Raw genomic sequence first — 17,520 nt, forward strand, 5'->3', positions numbered from 1 at the left:
TTCATGTAGGTGCTCCGTAAACGTTAAGTGGGTGAATGGATGCTCCTGGTAAAGAGGAAATAATTCTAACCTAGAGCCCTGTGAAGCTATAGGCTCTCTTTGATTCTGTTGCTCATAGGTGATTTCCTTAGGGGAGAGTAGATTTTCCTTGTATGTTCATGTGTCTTTCTTTCCTCAGGGCAGCTAGTGCAAGTGGAAGAGAAGGGTCAGGGTTCCGTACCCTGGTCAGTCTATGCCGTCTACATTGGGGCTGCTGGCGGACCCTTAGCCTTCCTCATCATAATGTCTCTCTTCATGCTGAACGTGGGCAGCACTGCATTCAGCACCTGGTGGTTGAGTTACTGGATCAAGCAAGGAAGTGGGGTAAAGCCTGCTTACTCATATTCTAAGAATGTGGCCATCTCTTTCCACAGTCCCTGGCTGTTCTTGTGGAAACTGCTTTTAGTTTTCAATGAAGAGGGGCAGTGACCAAGGATTACCCAGGATGAAAAAGATGAGTCCCTAATGTAACCTCACAAGACAGAAAACCTCCTGAACAGCTCATAGGGCAGTAGAGCTCCTTGTCAGCAGGATATATGCAACTGGCTGCCGTCACCCAGTAGAAAAAAAGAGGAGGAGGTGGAGGAGGGCAGAGCCAGCCTTGGGTTGGCCTCAGCCAGATCCCAGAGCCCTTACCCTGAACCCCCTCCCCAGAGCTGGGGAAGGCCCTGAGCAGGGGCTTGTGGCTGTACTCAGGAGTCAGCCTCACCCAGCCTTCCCTACCAACAGAACTCCACTGTGACCCGAGGAAATGAGACCTTTATGAGCAACAGCATGAGGGACAACCCTCACATGTGGTACTACGCCAGCATCTATGCCCTCTCCATGGCGGTCATGCTGATCCTCAAAGCCATTCGAGGAGTTGTCTTTGTCAAGGTATGCCACGGTGGCTTCTGCCCCTGCTCCCCGGTCAGCATGGTCCCCTCGGGTTTTCTCTGCATTGGGAGCACCCTTGAAGCAGCCCATGGCCCTCACCGAAATGACTCGTGTGCCCTGAGTCTCGGCCTTTTCTTAGGCACATCCTTCTCCCTTGGGGGTTGACTGTGAGCCCCAGGCCATTTGCCCATCCCCTGCAGAGTCGGGACCTGGATGGATGGGACCTGAGCCTGCCCTGAGCCCCAGGGTCTCCAGGCTATCATCACTTCGTATTCCACTCCTCAGGGCACACTGAGAGCCTCCTCCCGGCTCCATGACGAGCTTTTCCGAAGGATCCTTTGAAGCCCTATGAAGTTTTTTGACACTACCCCCACAGGAAGGATTCTTAACAGGTTTTCCAAAGATTTAGATGAAGGTATTTATCACTGATCCTTTCTTTTATGCACTGGAGCTCACTGTCCTCTCTAGCCTTCCTAGATGATTGACCAAATGTGCAGATTTATGCTTTCTTGGCATCCAAGAGCACAGTGGCTGCTCGTTTTCCACCAGGAACATTTTAGTTCTTAACATTTTCTCCACATTTCAACTTGCATTTAGGCTAAGGGCCTGTTTGAGTTTTCACTTTTCATTTAAGTTCCTGTTCAGTCTTATTTGACCTGAAAACAAGTTGAGTTAACATAAAGCCTTTGGAGAAGAGTGTCTGGGATTCCAGAGCACATGTTTACCATAAGGTAGTGCTTAGGTTCCTGGAGACCCACACCCCTCTGGCAGGTTTTGTAGATTCACTATGTGAATGGGCTGTGCAGGGCAATGGAACTTAACTACTCCAGTAGACCAGAATAACAGTAACACTACCTCACCTGGATGAGGGCTGACCGTGCCCACGTAGAGGGCTGAATATTTCACGTGCAGTATCCTAATCCTTATAGCCTTCCTTCCAGGTGGGTATTGTTTCACCCGTTGAATGCATGAGAAAGCCGATGTCTGGAAAGGTTTACTTAACCAAGATGATTCCGCTATTAGGTAACAAAGCTGGGAGTTGAACCTAGGTCTTTTTTACTGAAGAGCTAGTGTTTTTTAACTCCTGCACTGTGCTGCCTCCATAGAAGGAGCTTGTTTCAGACATTGATGGGCCACTGCAAAGCCCTGGTCAGAGGTAATGAAGGATCAGAAACATTGGTTGGCAGAACTGATGCATAACATGTTCTCATTTCTGATAGACACACATACACACAAGAATGGAAAACAGCCTGAAGAAAAAATAAACAAATGTTACCAACATGTCTGAGATTTGCATATAAATAGTCCAGCCAGAAAAGAGAAGGTTGGAAAGATAGCTACAAGGAGAGTATAAAGTTTTGATGATCATTAGAGGTTCTGTACCCTTCTTTCAACTTTTGTCTGTGTTCCAGAATTTCCATGATGAAAAATTTTCTTAAGTATCATCAGCAATTCATTGGGATCATTTGCATGTAGATTGCATTTTTATATTTTTCTTTTTTATATATTATTTTTCAAGTATTATAGAATGAGTAGTATAAAAATATGTTACCTTGTGAAAGGGAAAAAAATGTAAAGGGAGAGGGCAGGGAGAAAGGACACATATTTTCTTAGGACAAGAAAAATTAGAGCAACCAGTATTCTAGATTTTTCTATGCTCAGACCATCCGAAAGACCAAATAATGTTTAGATAAGGATTCTTGGGGAGCTGCTTTTGATTTGCTTTCCTGTGTGGCTCTGTTCTCCTGGGCCCCGTGGTCTGACTCTGTTCCTGTGTGGTCTCCCCAGTTGACGTGCGCCTGCCGTTCCAGGCCGAGATGTTCATCCAGAATGTCATCCTCGTGTTCTTCTGCGTTGGCATGATTGCGGGAGTTTTCCCTTGGTTCCTCGTGGCAGTGGGACCCCTCGTCATCCTCTTTTCTGTGTTGCACATTGTCTCCAGGTAAATAGGAAGTTTCCGCATCTTCTGGGCAGAGGATGTAGCCAGAGTTGCCAGTGAACCCCTCTGATGCAGCTCATTCTCTCTCCAGGGTCCTGATCCGAGAGCTGAAGCGCCTGGACAACATCACACAGTCACCTTTCGTCTCCCACATCACGTCCAGCATACAGGGCCTGGCCACTATCCATGCTTACAATAAAGAGCAGGAATTTCTGCAAAGGTTAGTGGTCATGGGGGCAGAGGGCTCGAAGGGGAGCGAGCATCCAGGCATTGAATTAAAGTCTGAGTCCCTTCAAAGCCAGAGTTCTGAAACTCATTATTAAGGGTATTAGTGATTTCATGGAATAGTCTCTGAATAAATTTCAGTCGCTTAATAAACTCCCTTTGGAGCATGTAGGACAAAATTCAGGTTTGGAGTTAAGTTTTTGGTCCTGAATGCTACTGATATGGAACAATCACGAAGATGTATTAGTGAAAGAGCAAGGTATAGATGCATGAGTGTGGCATGCCACCTTTTAAGTGTGTGTTTGTATGCATTACCTTTAGATGATTTCTGAATGGGTACACAGGAAACTAACTACCAGTCACCTTTGGAAAGGGGAAGTGGGTAGTAGAGGATAGGTAGGAGAAAGACTGACTTGTCATTGTGAGACCTTTGTACCTTTAAAATGTTCTATCCTGTGCATGTATCATCTATTACAAAGGTAATTCTCAAAGAAAATTTAGAATTAAAAGGTTAAAAAAAACCTTTTTATAGAAAATGTTAAACAGCTCAAGGAAGTACATCCTAACTTTAGGTGAAGAAAAGGTAAAATATTGTGTATGTACATGTATGTGTATACTTAACAGCAAACATGAATGCTTTCAGGAAAATATGGTAGTGGAAAGGCAGCAGGATATTAACTGGTTTTAAGTGGATGGTATGATTAGAGACTTTTATATTTTCCTCTTTTTTGCACCTTCTAAATTTTCTCTAAAGAGCACATATATTATTGGGGGTGTTGGGAATAAAAGCAGAGAACATTTGCCTGGGACAGTCATCAGAATCCCCTGTTGAACTTTCGGCCAAGGCACAAACATGGGCCTCATCTCTGGGAGATTCTAGTGCAGTAGGTTTGGGATGGGACCTGGGCTTCTAGTTCTAAAAACTCTGCAGCTACTTCTAAACTGCATTCATAATTTAGAAACCAATTAATTTAGTTGATACTGAGATTATCTAGCGCTTCCCCCTTCCCCTAGGAACCCCTACAGTTTTACTGTGAGGTGCAGTGTCTTGCTGGTATCCTAGTTGGAACTCTGAAAGTAAATTTCTGTGGAGAGAAACAGAGTCACAAATAGGATTCTCAGATTCAACTCATTTCTCAAGATTATCGATTTTATGAACTCTCTTGAGACTACCAGTATGTATGACGTTGTTTTGGTGGGAAGAACACATTCCAAGTTCCAAGTAATTAACTTAGAAACATAGTTTTAATAAACTACTCTTTCATTTGAGAACCAAGTGTATGTAAGCTGCATTTTCTAGCAGAGACCTACTTCACTGGAAGTCCTGTTTTGACCACAAGTTTATTTTTTCCAACGTACAAACAATTCTTCTCAGAAAGAATGGCAAATAAACTGCTAATAGCTGTTCTTTCTTTTTTCTTTTCTTTCTTTTTTTTTTGGTGCATGGTCAGGGAATCAAACCTGGGTCTCCTACATGTAAGGTGAGCATTCTACCACTGATATTCTTTCTTTTTGTGTATTAGCCTTGTTGTCCAAGGTTCTGGTCCGTGGAAGAGATGTGTGTGAGCACATGGATGTATAGTGTTTGATCTGCATCGCTGTTGGTGCGACTCTCGTGCTGGGGAGGTCAGGATGACAGTTAGAGGTGGTGCAGCGTGGACCTGCACAAACCGGTCACATCATGAGGACTGGCTTCCAGTTCCTAACCTGGATACATTTCCCAGGATGGAGTCCTTCCAGCTTGTGGTTTTAGACTCCAGACTTCCCCCTCAGAACACTGTCATCTATGGTCCTTACTTCCCTATCAGACTATAAAAGGCCTGTGGCTAGGTGCCAAAGAGATTTAAAACATTGTGAGGTGTGGGCAGGCCACGATGGCTCAGCAGGCAGAGAGTTCTTGCCGGCCATAATGGAGACCTGGGTTTGATTCCTGGTGCCTGCCCATGCCAAAAAAAAAAAAAAATGAAAGAAAAACATTGTGAGGTGTGACTGACTGTTGATGACAAATTACCCAGGTCATTATATAATGACAGCATGTTAAAGCTGGAATGGATTCCCCAGATTATCTAACCCAGTCCCCACAATTGGCAGATGGAGAACTAAGACCCAGAGAGAAGGGGTGACATGACGAGGTCACACAGCTAATAGTGGCAGAACTGGGGTTAGAATCCGTGTCTTTTAGATTGACTGAGCTATGTCAGAATGCCAGATCAGATCAGGTGTACAAAAAATGTTTCTTTGTTTCTTTATGGTCTAGGCCAGTGGTTTCCAAATGGTGGAATCCTGTTTTGGGTAGTGATTTTTAAGGAACTGCAACAAAAACAGCTGTGGTTAAAGGGAGGTGTAAGGCCTCCTGCCCCACCACTTAACTTCTTTCTCCCTCAGCCCCCAACACAGCTCCATGGAGGAATTCCTGAGAGCACAGGAAGTTTACAAAACATTACAGTTCCTGGGCTGTGCTTAGTAGCCACTGAACTCTGCCTCTGTCTAGTTTAGTGGTGATTGGCATTTACTGCCAAGGGAATCTGCCATAGCAAAAGGGCAGGGTGACAGTGGCCTTGGTGAGGCTGCTGTGGTTGTCCTGATTTTACTTCTCTGTGATAAAGTTTTGCCAACTCTGTCTGAATTAGCCACTCACATCTCCCCAGACTCTCTCCTTGGAAGCACCTGCCAGAATTAAGAACAAGGCTCCTCCCCCTGACTGGCCCCAGGAAGGAGAAGTGGCCTTCGAGAATGCAGAGATGAGGTACCGAGAAGACCTCCCTCTGGTCCTGAAGAAAGTGTCCTTTACCATCAAACCCAAGGAGAAGATCGGCATTGTGGGCCGGACAGGGTCAGGTACGGGAGGCAGAGCCGCCTGCGGGAACATGTGGGTCGGACGGGGTCAGGTACGGGAGGCAGAGCCGCCTCTGCGGGAACGTGTGGGCCGGACGGGGTCAGGTACGGGAGGCAGAGCCGCCTCTGCGGAAACGTTCGCATCTCTGTCTGAATTTAGTCTGGGGCCCATGATGTGCTGTTTATTTAGTATCTCTTTCATTCCTTCAAACCAGATCCGTGTTAGTTGAGCAATTAGTGTCTCAGGCCCTTCTGAATTTTCTCGGTTTATTCTTAACCCTGTTTAATAGCATTTAGTATTGTTTCTAATTATTACACATAGCAAACCACACTTGTCATTCCACTACCTAGAGGTAACCACCGCCAACATTTTGGTGTGTGTCTCTTTAGGCTTTTCTGTTAATACATATGTTAATAAAAATAAGGTCATTTTACACACACTGTTCCTTGGCCAGTGTTTTAAATTCTGAATGTTTTCCCATATCAGTTACTATACTAAAACATGACTCTAACATGATCTTTATGTAGCATAATGCAATATTCTATTATGGGTGAGGGTGTATTTAACTGGTCCCAACTTACAGGACATTGAGATTGCTGTCAATTTTAGCTATCACAGATGGCATGCAGCGAACATCTTTATTTATATAACGTCAAAATATATGAACATTTTAAAGGACTTTGTGATATATTGTCAGTAGAACCTCATATTTATCAGAAGCACATTAATACTGTTCTAATAAGGAACCTATGATCCTTCAAAAGCAAATTATTTTCTTGGTCTGATGTCACTTTGCAGCGAAATAGGTAATTGCCCTTCATTTGAGCATTTTACTTCATGCTTTTTCTAGAAATGTGTTGCTATATACCTTTAGATTTCTAGAGTCATGACTTGGGTATTTTATTTCTTTTCTTCTTTTTTCCCTGCAAAGCATTTCAAAGATCAGTCAGTCCTGTCTTCTTTTACTAACCTGCTTAACTTTGTGTAAGAAGTCAGTTATCTGGGCTCCATTCTTAACTTGGCATCAACTTGTCTAGCTTTTTTTTTTCCTTGGTATGAGAAAAGGGCCTATTGTCCTTTCTTGGCAATTTACTTTAAAGAAACTGCTAAGGAGGGAAAGAAAAAGCAATTTCTTGCTTCCTCCATGAGGAAATTATTTCATGTTAAAACAAGACACTAGAAAAAGAATCCTTAGTCAAAGAAGGTGGTCTTTTCCTTGGATTCCCTTTGCTACATCAGACAGGCTGAAACAATCCCCAAGACTTTATTAAACTCTAAGTTTAATAGGTGATAGACGAGAATAAATAAGAAAAATAACATAATTATAAATAGCGTGATTTAAAAATCTAAACTCTGATCCTAATATAGCTTCTTCCAAGATCCATAGGCCTTGGCTAGCTCACTGTGTCTGCAGTCAAGGACACCAGAAGGACCTTCTTGCTTTTTACACCAGCATATCCCACCAGTGCAGAGGTCATCTAGATTCAGAGAACTATGAAGTCTTCCAGCCCAGGGTGGTCCAAACTTAGCATATTTTGTTAAAGTGGAACAACTTGACCAACTTAATCGCAGCACTACTCCTTCCTTAGCTTAGACCTTAAAACAAAGCAGTGCCCTAGCACTCAGGAAATGTCTACCTCTCCTTTTATCTGGACAAGGGGCCAATAGCCAGGTCCCCCTAGTCCTGAATGAAGTCATTATTTCCAGGAGGAGAAGGCCTCATCAGCAAATGTCCTGCTCCATGACTCAGGCTTCCCAACTTGTTTCCAGTAGATAGACTCGAGGATTGCTGTGTTAGGATTAATGCATGTTTCTCAGGTTCCCATTAGGTTGTTGTCAGAAGTATGCCCAGGGGACAAATCCCGACAGCTGGGATGTGGTGGCAGATCCTGAGAGCAAGGCAGGATATTTACATTCTTGATGACTTCAGAGTGAGCACGTCAGAGTCATCACAGACCTCTTCATGAGAGGTCGTTCAGAGCACAGAGGCAGGAGGAGGGTGGAAGGGTTGAGAGCCAGGCGCTGTGGAGACGTGGTCTAACAGTTAAAAAAATTGTAGTTCTAAATCTAAACCATGTGTTCAAGTTGCTGTAAGGTAGACAGAACTATGTCAAACCCCCCTTTATTTTTTGATTTGGCACTTTATCGAGAGAACTTTTAAAATGTTTATATCTTTTGACTTAGTAATTTCAGTTCTGGGAATCTATCCCAAGATAGATAGAGAGATGATTTCCCAAGGAAATCATCTGAGTTAGGAGCAAACTTGGAGCAATGAGATACACACCACCACATTATTATAATACATTTAAATAAACTAAATGTACAACCTTAGGACACTCATTAAATAAGTTATGAGTACATCTACCTGATAGAATATCTATGAAAAATTGTTCTGCTTACCTTAATGCTGAACTCCTCATTCTTCTGCCCTGAACCTGCTTCTACCAGGCTTCTATCTCGTGGTAGAGTTGCTGGCAGCCCCTCATTTACTCAAACCAGAAACTTAAGAACTGGTTTTCATTCCCCCTCGTCCTCCACTTTTCCGCACTCCTGAAACCTCTTCCACTCTCCAGCTGCTGCCCTGGCGATGAAAGACCTTTTCTTAGTTTCTCTCTCAACCATAGTAAGGGGATGGAAGCGAATCCCTACAGTGAGACCCTTTTCTTCTGACTCTGTCTGAGAAGATTTAATCCTTTGTAAACTGTTCCTGAAGCTAAGCAGCCCCTCGCACTCCTTCTTGGGCTGAAGCTATGTAATTCAAATACCTGTGCTTGGTAACTCAGGAAAGTTAGTCACTTTTTTCTGTTTCTGGCCATCCTTTTATATATTACCTCAACTAGTTGAAATAGAAAAACAGAATGTTTTCCACTAAGAGTGAGCCAGTGTTGTCGTCACAGAATTTACTAATTGAGTTCCTTTTCTGCGGTCTTCCGCCTCATCAGGGAAGTCCTCCCTGGGGATGGCCCTCTTCCGACTAGTGGAGTTATCTGGAGGCTGCATCAGAATCAACAGCGTGAGGATCAGCGACATTGGCCTTGCCGACCTCCGCAGCAAGCTCTCCATCATCCCTCAGGAGCCAGTGCTGTTCAGCGGCACGGTCAGGTGAGGCCAGGGTACATGGCACAAGGCCTGCCTGGAGGCCAGTGGGCAAGCCGAACCATTCCCTAGGGCTCCACCGCGCACTGAGACTAGTGACCCGTGGTCCAGCTTTAGATATCGTGCCATGGACAGGCTGCTTTGTCAGTGAAGTGGTTAGGGAGACCCAGCTGCATGGTGTAAGGCAATCAAAGGGATGGTCCAGGTCTCTGCTCTGAGACTTTGGACAATTACTTATCCACTTTATGCCTGTTTATCTATAAAATGGGGATGCTATTAATACCTGTTGTTGTAAAGATTGAGTAAATTAATACAAATTATAGTAGCACGGAACCTGGCCAACCAGTAAAGCATTCAGTAAACGCAGCTGCTGTCATCATCTTCGTCCCCTGTCTTCTCCCCACCCAACACTGTCTCTCTTAGGTATCCCAAAGCTGTCAGTTCTAATGATGCCTTTCAGATATTAATACTACTGACATTTTTTCATCCCCCAGTATCCTCTCCTATCTGGAATGAGGCCTTTTTCTGAAGTCTTTGTCAGCAGACCAAAGACAAAATTGCTGTCCACCAAGGAGACCAGCAAACCAACTGTTGAAATATATAGTAATGTCCATTTATTAGGAAATATACTTAATCCTGTTCTTTTCCTTAACGTTATCCTACCTTTAGCCTTAAGCACCTGCCTTCTAAAAACAAGTTTCCATAATTTTTGTCCATTCGGGTGGCCTCCCTTTGGAGATAAAAACAGCTTTACAATGTAGTTAACTTAGATTGAATTTCTTTTTTTAATCATTCTAAAAGTAGTTTTGCCATTTCCTCTTTATTTTTTGATGATTCAAAAAAATTAATACCAACTTAATTTCAAATAACCATGGGATTGTTGAGACCTGTCTTTAAAACTGGGTCCTCCTTTTCTTTTAGGAAATGACATTTGAACCTGTTAACTCAGGGAGTTTGGTAACAATTCTTACCTGCATTCACAGAGGCTCGGTACTCCTGGGTAGGCTTGTTTTGGCATTTCTCTAAAATTCGAAAGAGTTTGGGCAAAATAAATTGTATCTGTTGATGATATATATATCATTATATATCATCATAAATCATAAATTATAAATCATTCCCTTGGGCATGTGATAACAAGGTCAAGCAGGTGACACTGGAAAATAATTAGAATTTATTGAAGACTCAAAGTCTAAAATTTAGAAATTAGGAGGTGTTGCCAAATCTGCTCTTCCTTCCCATAAGTCTGAGTATTTTTAGATGCTACGGAAATGTCTATGAGAATAAACCTGGCCTTGGTAATTTTTGGCTCAGGATAAAAGTGCCATTTACTTTTTGATTTTTAAATAATTATTTGGAAGAGAATAAAAGAATAAAGCATGTTAAACTTTAGATTTCTCTTGGAAATGCTGTCACCAAGAAGCTTCAGGGTTGTTTTTGTTGTTTTATTTTTTGCTTTTCAAACTGTATGCATATGTAATAACAGAGCAACTTTACATTAAAGTAGAACAAGCTCTAAGGACAATAAAATCTGTACTGATTTGCTTCAATTCAGAATGGCTACTCAGGTATGGAGTTCTTTGGCATAGATTCAGGTTCTTGTCTTGTCCCTCATCACGTATGACCAGTATGTAGGAAAGATTTGATGGGAAGTTGAAGAGTAACTGCGGTAGGTCCAATGAGGGAATTTTGGGCAACATTCAGGAAAGGAAAGTCACACTTCTCCTCTCATGATCGAGGAACACATCTATCCGACCATGAGGTTTCTGTATATACTGACAAAGCATGGGGAGGTGGTGAAGAGACTGTAACCATTATGCCCTTTTACACGTAAAACAAAAAAATATGTCTTCAGATTCAACTAGTGTGCCATTCTTCCTTATCCAGAAATCATTTCAGACTCCAAGAGCCCAATTCTAAGAAGAAGCTTCAGTTTTAATTTTAAACTTTTACAGAGCTTCATTTTGGTTTGAGATTCAGGACATCTAGAGTTCGTGGTTGAGGACTGACCCATTGGCATGTGCAGATGGTGGATGTAGCGCATCATGGAGGTGTAGCTCTGGTGGAAACTGAGACCATTTGCTTTTAGATCCAGAAGTTTTTGCTACTTTGTGGACAAGCTCAATTGATGTGCTGCAGTCCTCAGGCTTTAGTTATTGATCTCAGAGTACTCTTTTGCAGTCAGCTTTGTAAGCTTAGGGAATCGTGCAAGTTTAATTTTCTGCCAGTTATAATTTTGGCTTTTTCAACCAGTGGTAGACACAAGGAAAAACTAAATCCCAGACATTCTTTTTCTCTTCCCTTTCCCCCTTTCTTAAAGATCTTAAAGAACATTCAGCTTTTGGTGTTCTTATGCTTTTCTTAAAAGAGTAGAAAGCCTGTAATGAAAGCCTCAGTACCTGGCACAGAGTAAGCTCTCAATAAGGTTAGTAGCTATTTAATTATGATTGGTGATGCTGTTCATTTTTAGAGAGCAGTGCTGGCACAGAATTATTTTTCAACAAACGTTAGTACCGTCTAGAGCGCGCATGTAGTCAGCCCAGACTTAGCAGTACTTTCTGACATGGAGACTAGAAGCTTTGGGGGGCTTGGGGGCTCCCAAGTCCCGCAAGGACCAGAAAAGAAAAGGGGAAGGGGTCCTGACACATGAGAATTCTTCAGAGGGACAACTTACACAGTTAGACAGTCTCTGTGTAAGCCTGAGGCAAGGGCAGGAGAGAGCAGCTTTTTACTTTGCAGCCTCCCATAAACTGAATTTGGAAACTGTCTCTCCACAGGCTTTAGCTAGTATTGTGGGGTGGGTACGTCTTTTTGAGATACCAATAAGCAATTACAATTTAAAAGGAACTCGGAATGCAAAATAAAAGCAAAAATAAACAAAATTGAAAGATATTATAAGATAGGAATTTCTGAATTGTTCTGCATATAAATATAATATAAATTAGAGACCATATACAATTTGGGGACACCTCCTCTGTCCTTAGAGTGGCCGAATCTCAGTCTGTTCCAGGACTTGCATCTGGCTCTTTCTTATACATCTGTCCACGCTTGGGGCAAATCCTTTCCCTCTGCCTTTACTTTAACCCAAGTATTTAGCCCCAAGAAGAGAGGCTATTCTTCATCCAGACCTTAAACACTTTCTCTGACCTGCCCTCTTTCAGGCCAGGCCCTGGTGCTGCTTTCGTTCCTCTCTCCCAGATGGAGACCAGCCCTGACCAGCCTTACCTTGGCCCTGACCAGCCCTTGCTGAATCTTTCTGTCCTCGTGGGTTGTCTGATGTCAGGCTTGGCTGTGGTAAACCTCCTCAGTCATCCTCCCATGTCACTGACTTGACCCCAAGTCTCAGTCTCCTCTGATGATGAGTACCTTCTCATCACCTCAGACATTTCTGCTTGGCTTCTATCCTCTACCAAGAAGGAGTATTCTCATTTCTTCCTGCTCAGATGCCCTCCTTTTCATCTGCCCATTAAATTGTCTTACTTTTATTTGTGGAGTGTCCCTAGTTCTCAACTCCCAATCACAGCAAAAATGACCGAGTCCACAGTTGGCCATTTCTGTATTTGGTTTCTCCTGGACCCAGAACACCTTCAGACAAAAGCATCTAGCAGTCTAGATGGAACGAAAGGTGCTCCAAAATTGCTGGCAGGTTCAGAGACTTTCTAACTGTGTAAGTTGTCCCTCTGAAAAATTCTCATGTGTCAGGACCCCTTCCCCTTTTCTTTTTTGATAGTCCTGGTCCTTGCGGAACTTGGGAGCCCCCAAGCCCCCCAAACTTCTAGTCTCCATGTCAGAAAGTACTGCTAAGTCTGGGCTGACTACATGCGTGCTCTAGACGGTACTAACGTTTGTTGAAAAATAATTCTGTGCCAGCACTGCTCTCTAAAAATGAACAGCATCACCAATCATAATTAAATAGCTACTAACCTTATTGAGAGCTTACTCTGTGCCAGGTACATGTTCTTTCACACGTACTAATTCATTGACTGCCAAACATGCCACGAAGTGAAGGCACTGTTACTAAGCCCACTTTATAGATGAAGTAACCGAAGTTCAAACAGTTTAAACAGTTTAAGTGATTTGCTCTAGGAGACCCAGGAGAAAGTGGCAGAGCCAGAATTTGAACCTTGGCAGGCTGCCTGCAGAGACTGGGGCACTCTCTGTACTATCTCCTGACCCAGTGTCAGAGCACCATGCCCACTGTGACCTCAACAGAGTCAGTCTCCAAAAACCTAAGTTGGGCCTGACTCCTCAGGGGTCTTGACCTTTAGTTACCTCTCTTCTTCCAGCATGTTCAGACCCTTCTCATCTGCCTTCAGATTTGCATAGGCTTTTCCAATGTTGAAAAAAAATTCTCATGACCTCTGCTGCTTTTTTTTTTTGAGGACTGCCAAAATCTAATTTTATTTTTGCATTCTTTATAAATAAAAAACCAATAACCAGCATTTTCTTTTCCCACTTAGATCCAACTTCAGTAACCAAGACTTCAAGTACACTGTCTACAATGAATAGATAGTTCATAATTGTATCCTATATACATATATATTTTAACTATTGTCAACTCTTGGAACATGTTCAGTAAACTAACTTTATATTTTAATAAAAATTAGTAACTTGAAACTTCATGCAGATGTGACATTTGTAATATCTAACTCCTTAACATAAGGTAAACAGTCTTAGGCAAGCTGCCACTGAGAAATTTTTAATGTCCACAGTAATATACAGGTATGTCAGTATTTAGTATATGAACATGTTAATTAATAAAAATTCAAAAAGTTAGAGTTAAGAACCAATATTCTTTGAAAAGCACTTTATTTACTCCCGGCCAAACAAATAAGTGGAAAAAGCCACCGTTATAAACCTATTTTTTTAGTGTCTTATCCTTAAAATTGCCTGAGTACCTAGAACACAGAAAAACCAAATTTGAATGCATCTGCAATAGCTGAACAATTTACATGTTCCATGAGGTTATTTTAATGGAATGTCTTGAAACCAAAACATAATTTATCGCAAACATAAGTCAGAAAAAGACCATAAACCTTTGAATGGCATATTATGACTCGAACAAAACTGATTATCATCTAGTAATAGTCACAATAATTAGCACATGCAACAGATTGAGAAATTAAATTCTCTGCTATATATGTTGAAGTATTTTGTTATACATAAGAAATTTTTAAATGTTTCTATTAATCACAATCATCTCAAATATATTCATTTTTAGTTAAAATACAGTTCTCTTTTCTCCAGATTTTCATGTTTATCAGTGCAAAGTAAAACAAATCTCAGTAGAAATGATTTCTTACGGTATTATTTTAGAAAGCCTTCTTCCTCAAATTGTCCAAAATGTATTAAAAGATGTCCAAATCGTGAGAATGATCAACCTCAATGGCTTCCTTTGTATCCAATTTTGCTTCTCCATGTCCTTCCTGTGATTCATCAAAAGAAGCCAGGGCCTCATTTGTGTCACTTGCAAAAGTTTCTTGTGATGTATCATCATCTTGAAAATTTAAGCTTTTAATAGCTTGTTTCATTTTTTTCCCCAACACTTGTGTTCTCCTCTTCCTAGCAGCTTTTTTATTTTCATATTCCTTCTGATTTTCAATGTAGAAAATGTCCTTAATTTGTTCCTCACTGATACTGGGAGTGTTTTTCGGGAGATTCAGAAAAACGCCACCTGGTGTTCTTCTTCGACTACCGTTCATAATAAAAAGGCCACCATTTTGTTCAACTTCAGCAGTTTCCATCAGAAGCTCAATTGCCTTTTTGTTCCCAATTATCCTTACTACTCGGGCTATCAGATCTTTCTTTGGTTCCTGTAACCTGAAAGAAATTTCATCAGCTACTTTTTCTTGAGGATCTTCTTCTGTGATCTTATATCGGCCTTTATAGTTCATTTCTACTCTGTCCCCTAGTCTCTCTTTGACAGGTCGTTTCTGTTTGAGATGACCCTGCCCATTTTCCTCTTCCTTTGATCCCATTGTTTTACCACCATGCGTATAGTCATCTAGTTCTTTGTCTAATTCTTTTGAAAGCTCTTGAGATTCCTTAAGTTTCTTAGCAAGCAAATAATTGTAGGTCTCAGATTGCCTGCTTTTGTCAATAGTGCCATCCATTCCCAAAATTCCCAGTTCAGTGGCCACTGCATCTTGATTCTGTTCCTGCAGCACAGCACCCCATATGTTGTTAATCTTCTTTCCTCCAGCAACAAGAGGTTTCTGGCTGCTCTGGCCAAACTGAGAAGGTTCTGATTTGGGAGGAGGGTTAAAACACTTCTGCCGCTTGCATTTCCAAAGAGAGCTATCATCATCTGAATCAGAAAAACTCTCTTCACTTGAATCCACACTTTGAACAGTCCGATAATGTGATACTAGCACACAGGCTGCTGCTTCAGTACCCTGGAAGGGCCTCACTGCTACGTCATCCCCACCTAATATTTTCGGCACCTGCAGTGGCTTGTCGCTGGGCGCCACTATCATGTCAGAATCCGAGTCAGAGAGCTTCCCATCTTCCATGGCACCGGCGTTGTGCGCCATCTTCCCGCGGTGCGCAGGTCAGAGGAGCCTGCTGCTTTTTATTTACTTTGCTTTTCTCCTCTTTTTTTTTTCCACCTAATTTTACTCTTAAAAACTAAAGGCCAGGGTGGTGCGATGGTGGCTGAATGGTAGAATTCTCACCTGCCATGCCAGAGACCCGTTCGATTCCCAGTGCCTGGCCATGTAAAAAAACAAACTAACTAAAGGCCAGAATCAGTCCATATTTCTTTTTTTTTCTTTTTTTAATTTATTTTTTTCTTTTTTTTTTTTTTTACATGGGCAGGCACCAGGAATCAAACTCAGGTCCTCTGGCATGGCAGGCAAGCATTCTTGCCTGCTGAGCCACCATGGCCCAGTTCATATTTCTTAATAACTGTTTTGAGCCTTTTATTCTTTTCCTAATAGGAGATGGTCTGTGAGTCCCTCAGTCTCCTCCTGTGGGGACCTGAGCTGCCAAGGAGGCACCACCACCGTGGCTCAGTCGTAGTGTGCTTCTGAAGTCATACAACTCCAGGAACCAAGGATGGATAGCAATGTCACATCATACTCTAGGAGATGGTTGTGGCCTCACTGAATGGTGGCCAATAGGCTAGCATAGAATATTGCTTAAAAAAAAGCAAACATGAAATGTACTTTGGGCAGCATTTAGGACCTCAGGAATTCTGATTGAGAAAATAGCTGCGTTCGCGTGCAGGGTTTCAGTGGTTGGCTGAATCCTTTTGATGTAGTGAATGTGGAGCTTTTAGTTCTATCTGTGGGCCACACCAGGGGCCATCTGGCTTCTCTAATGGAGTTCCCTGCTGAGATCAGTCTGGTCTGCCTTAATTGTATGTATACCACTGACTGGTGGTATATAAATATTCTTTAGATTTTGAACCCATGGCTCAGTGTCCTGAGGCCTCTTTAGCTGGTACAGTGGGCCTGCAGGTCCTGTCGATATGTCCACTGAATCTTCACCCACAGAAACTTGGATGGGGCAGGCTACTCAGGGGCAGGCGACTGCATGCTGTGTACTTGTTTGTCTGGTAAGTGGTATCTGGTGAGCATACTGGGCATTACCATACGGTGTTAAAGAACACGTCCTAGTCTAAGTCTGGGGGAGCTCTCCACATTCCTGTCCTGGGAACAACATTATGGTCTCGTTCAGCCTTAAGCATACATTTATTGGGGTCTTATTCTGTACAAAGGAATCAACTCAGAAGTGGGAGGCATTTGAACAAGCAGTAAAATCCATTAAACATTCCTGCTGGTGGTGGGTAGAGAAAGGGCAGATTTAAGCAATTTAGTGATAGGCTAAAGCACATACCCAGAGAATATAGTGTCAGGCTGCAGATAACCAGTTGTCAAGTTCTGGTGCTGGGGATTCCAGCCTTACGTAACATAGATTTTCCATAGGCAACTAGAGTACAGAATCAGGGACTTGGCAGTATTTAGAGACTCCAGAAGGCAAATGTTACAACCAGGGAGTTCAGGGGTTTGGGGAGGCAGGGCGCCAAACTTTGTGAGAGCCCGAACAGGCTATCAGCATGGAAACTTAAGTACGTGGAAGCATAACAGGAAAAAATAACCAGAACTAGATTCTAAGGTAGAGACTCAAGCTCAAGAAGAGGGTCTGGTGGCTCTGAATACAGCAGGGTGAAGATCCAGGGTATCCTGCTACTAAATCCCCCCACGTGCTGACCTGAACTTCCAAAGGTCAGAGTTGATTGTGCCTAATGGGAAAGGCAGAGTCTCCAGCGTGGAGCCCTTTGGCTCAACTATGTAGAGACAAGCAGGAGACCAGCAAAGCAAGGCATGACTACTGTTTGGAACCAATCATGATTTCCTGTGGTAAAGACCTTGTAAAGACCTCTGAGGAAATCATTAAAACAATTAAAAAAAAATAAAACCATAATCATAATGTGAAGTTAGTAAGTAAATAATATATATTTATATTTATTAAGAGCTCTAAGAGTCGGGGTTCAAAACTGAGACCCCTC

The 17,520-nt window shown here is 42.4% G+C and overlaps 1 protein-coding gene and 1 pseudogene across 1 annotated transcript in view; one reads left to right on the top strand and one right to left on the bottom strand.

Moving 5' to 3' along the window:
• The window catches only part of LOC143686573 (ATP-binding cassette sub-family C member 5-like), a 39,062-nt gene that overhangs the window by 12,922 nt on the left and 8,620 nt on the right, over window positions 1–17,520 (top strand). The window contains 8 exon segments of the mRNA XM_077163254.1: window positions 179–363; window positions 769–915; window positions 1,201–1,330; window positions 2,704–2,857; window positions 2,946–3,074; window positions 3,834–3,963; window positions 5,728–5,917; window positions 8,858–9,017. Of these exon segments, the coding sequence (XP_077019369.1) occupies window positions 179–363; window positions 769–915; window positions 1,201–1,330; window positions 2,704–2,857; window positions 2,946–3,074; window positions 3,834–3,963; window positions 5,728–5,917; window positions 8,858–9,017 (1,225 nt within the window).
• Window positions 13,203–15,743, bottom strand: LOC143687182 (phosphorylated adapter RNA export protein pseudogene; annotated as a pseudogene).

The sequence above is a fragment of the Tamandua tetradactyla genome, chromosome 6 (assembly GCF_023851605.1).
Source record: "Tamandua tetradactyla isolate mTamTet1 chromosome 6, mTamTet1.pri, whole genome shotgun sequence".
Lineage (NCBI taxonomy): Eukaryota > Metazoa > Chordata > Mammalia > Pilosa > Myrmecophagidae > Tamandua > Tamandua tetradactyla.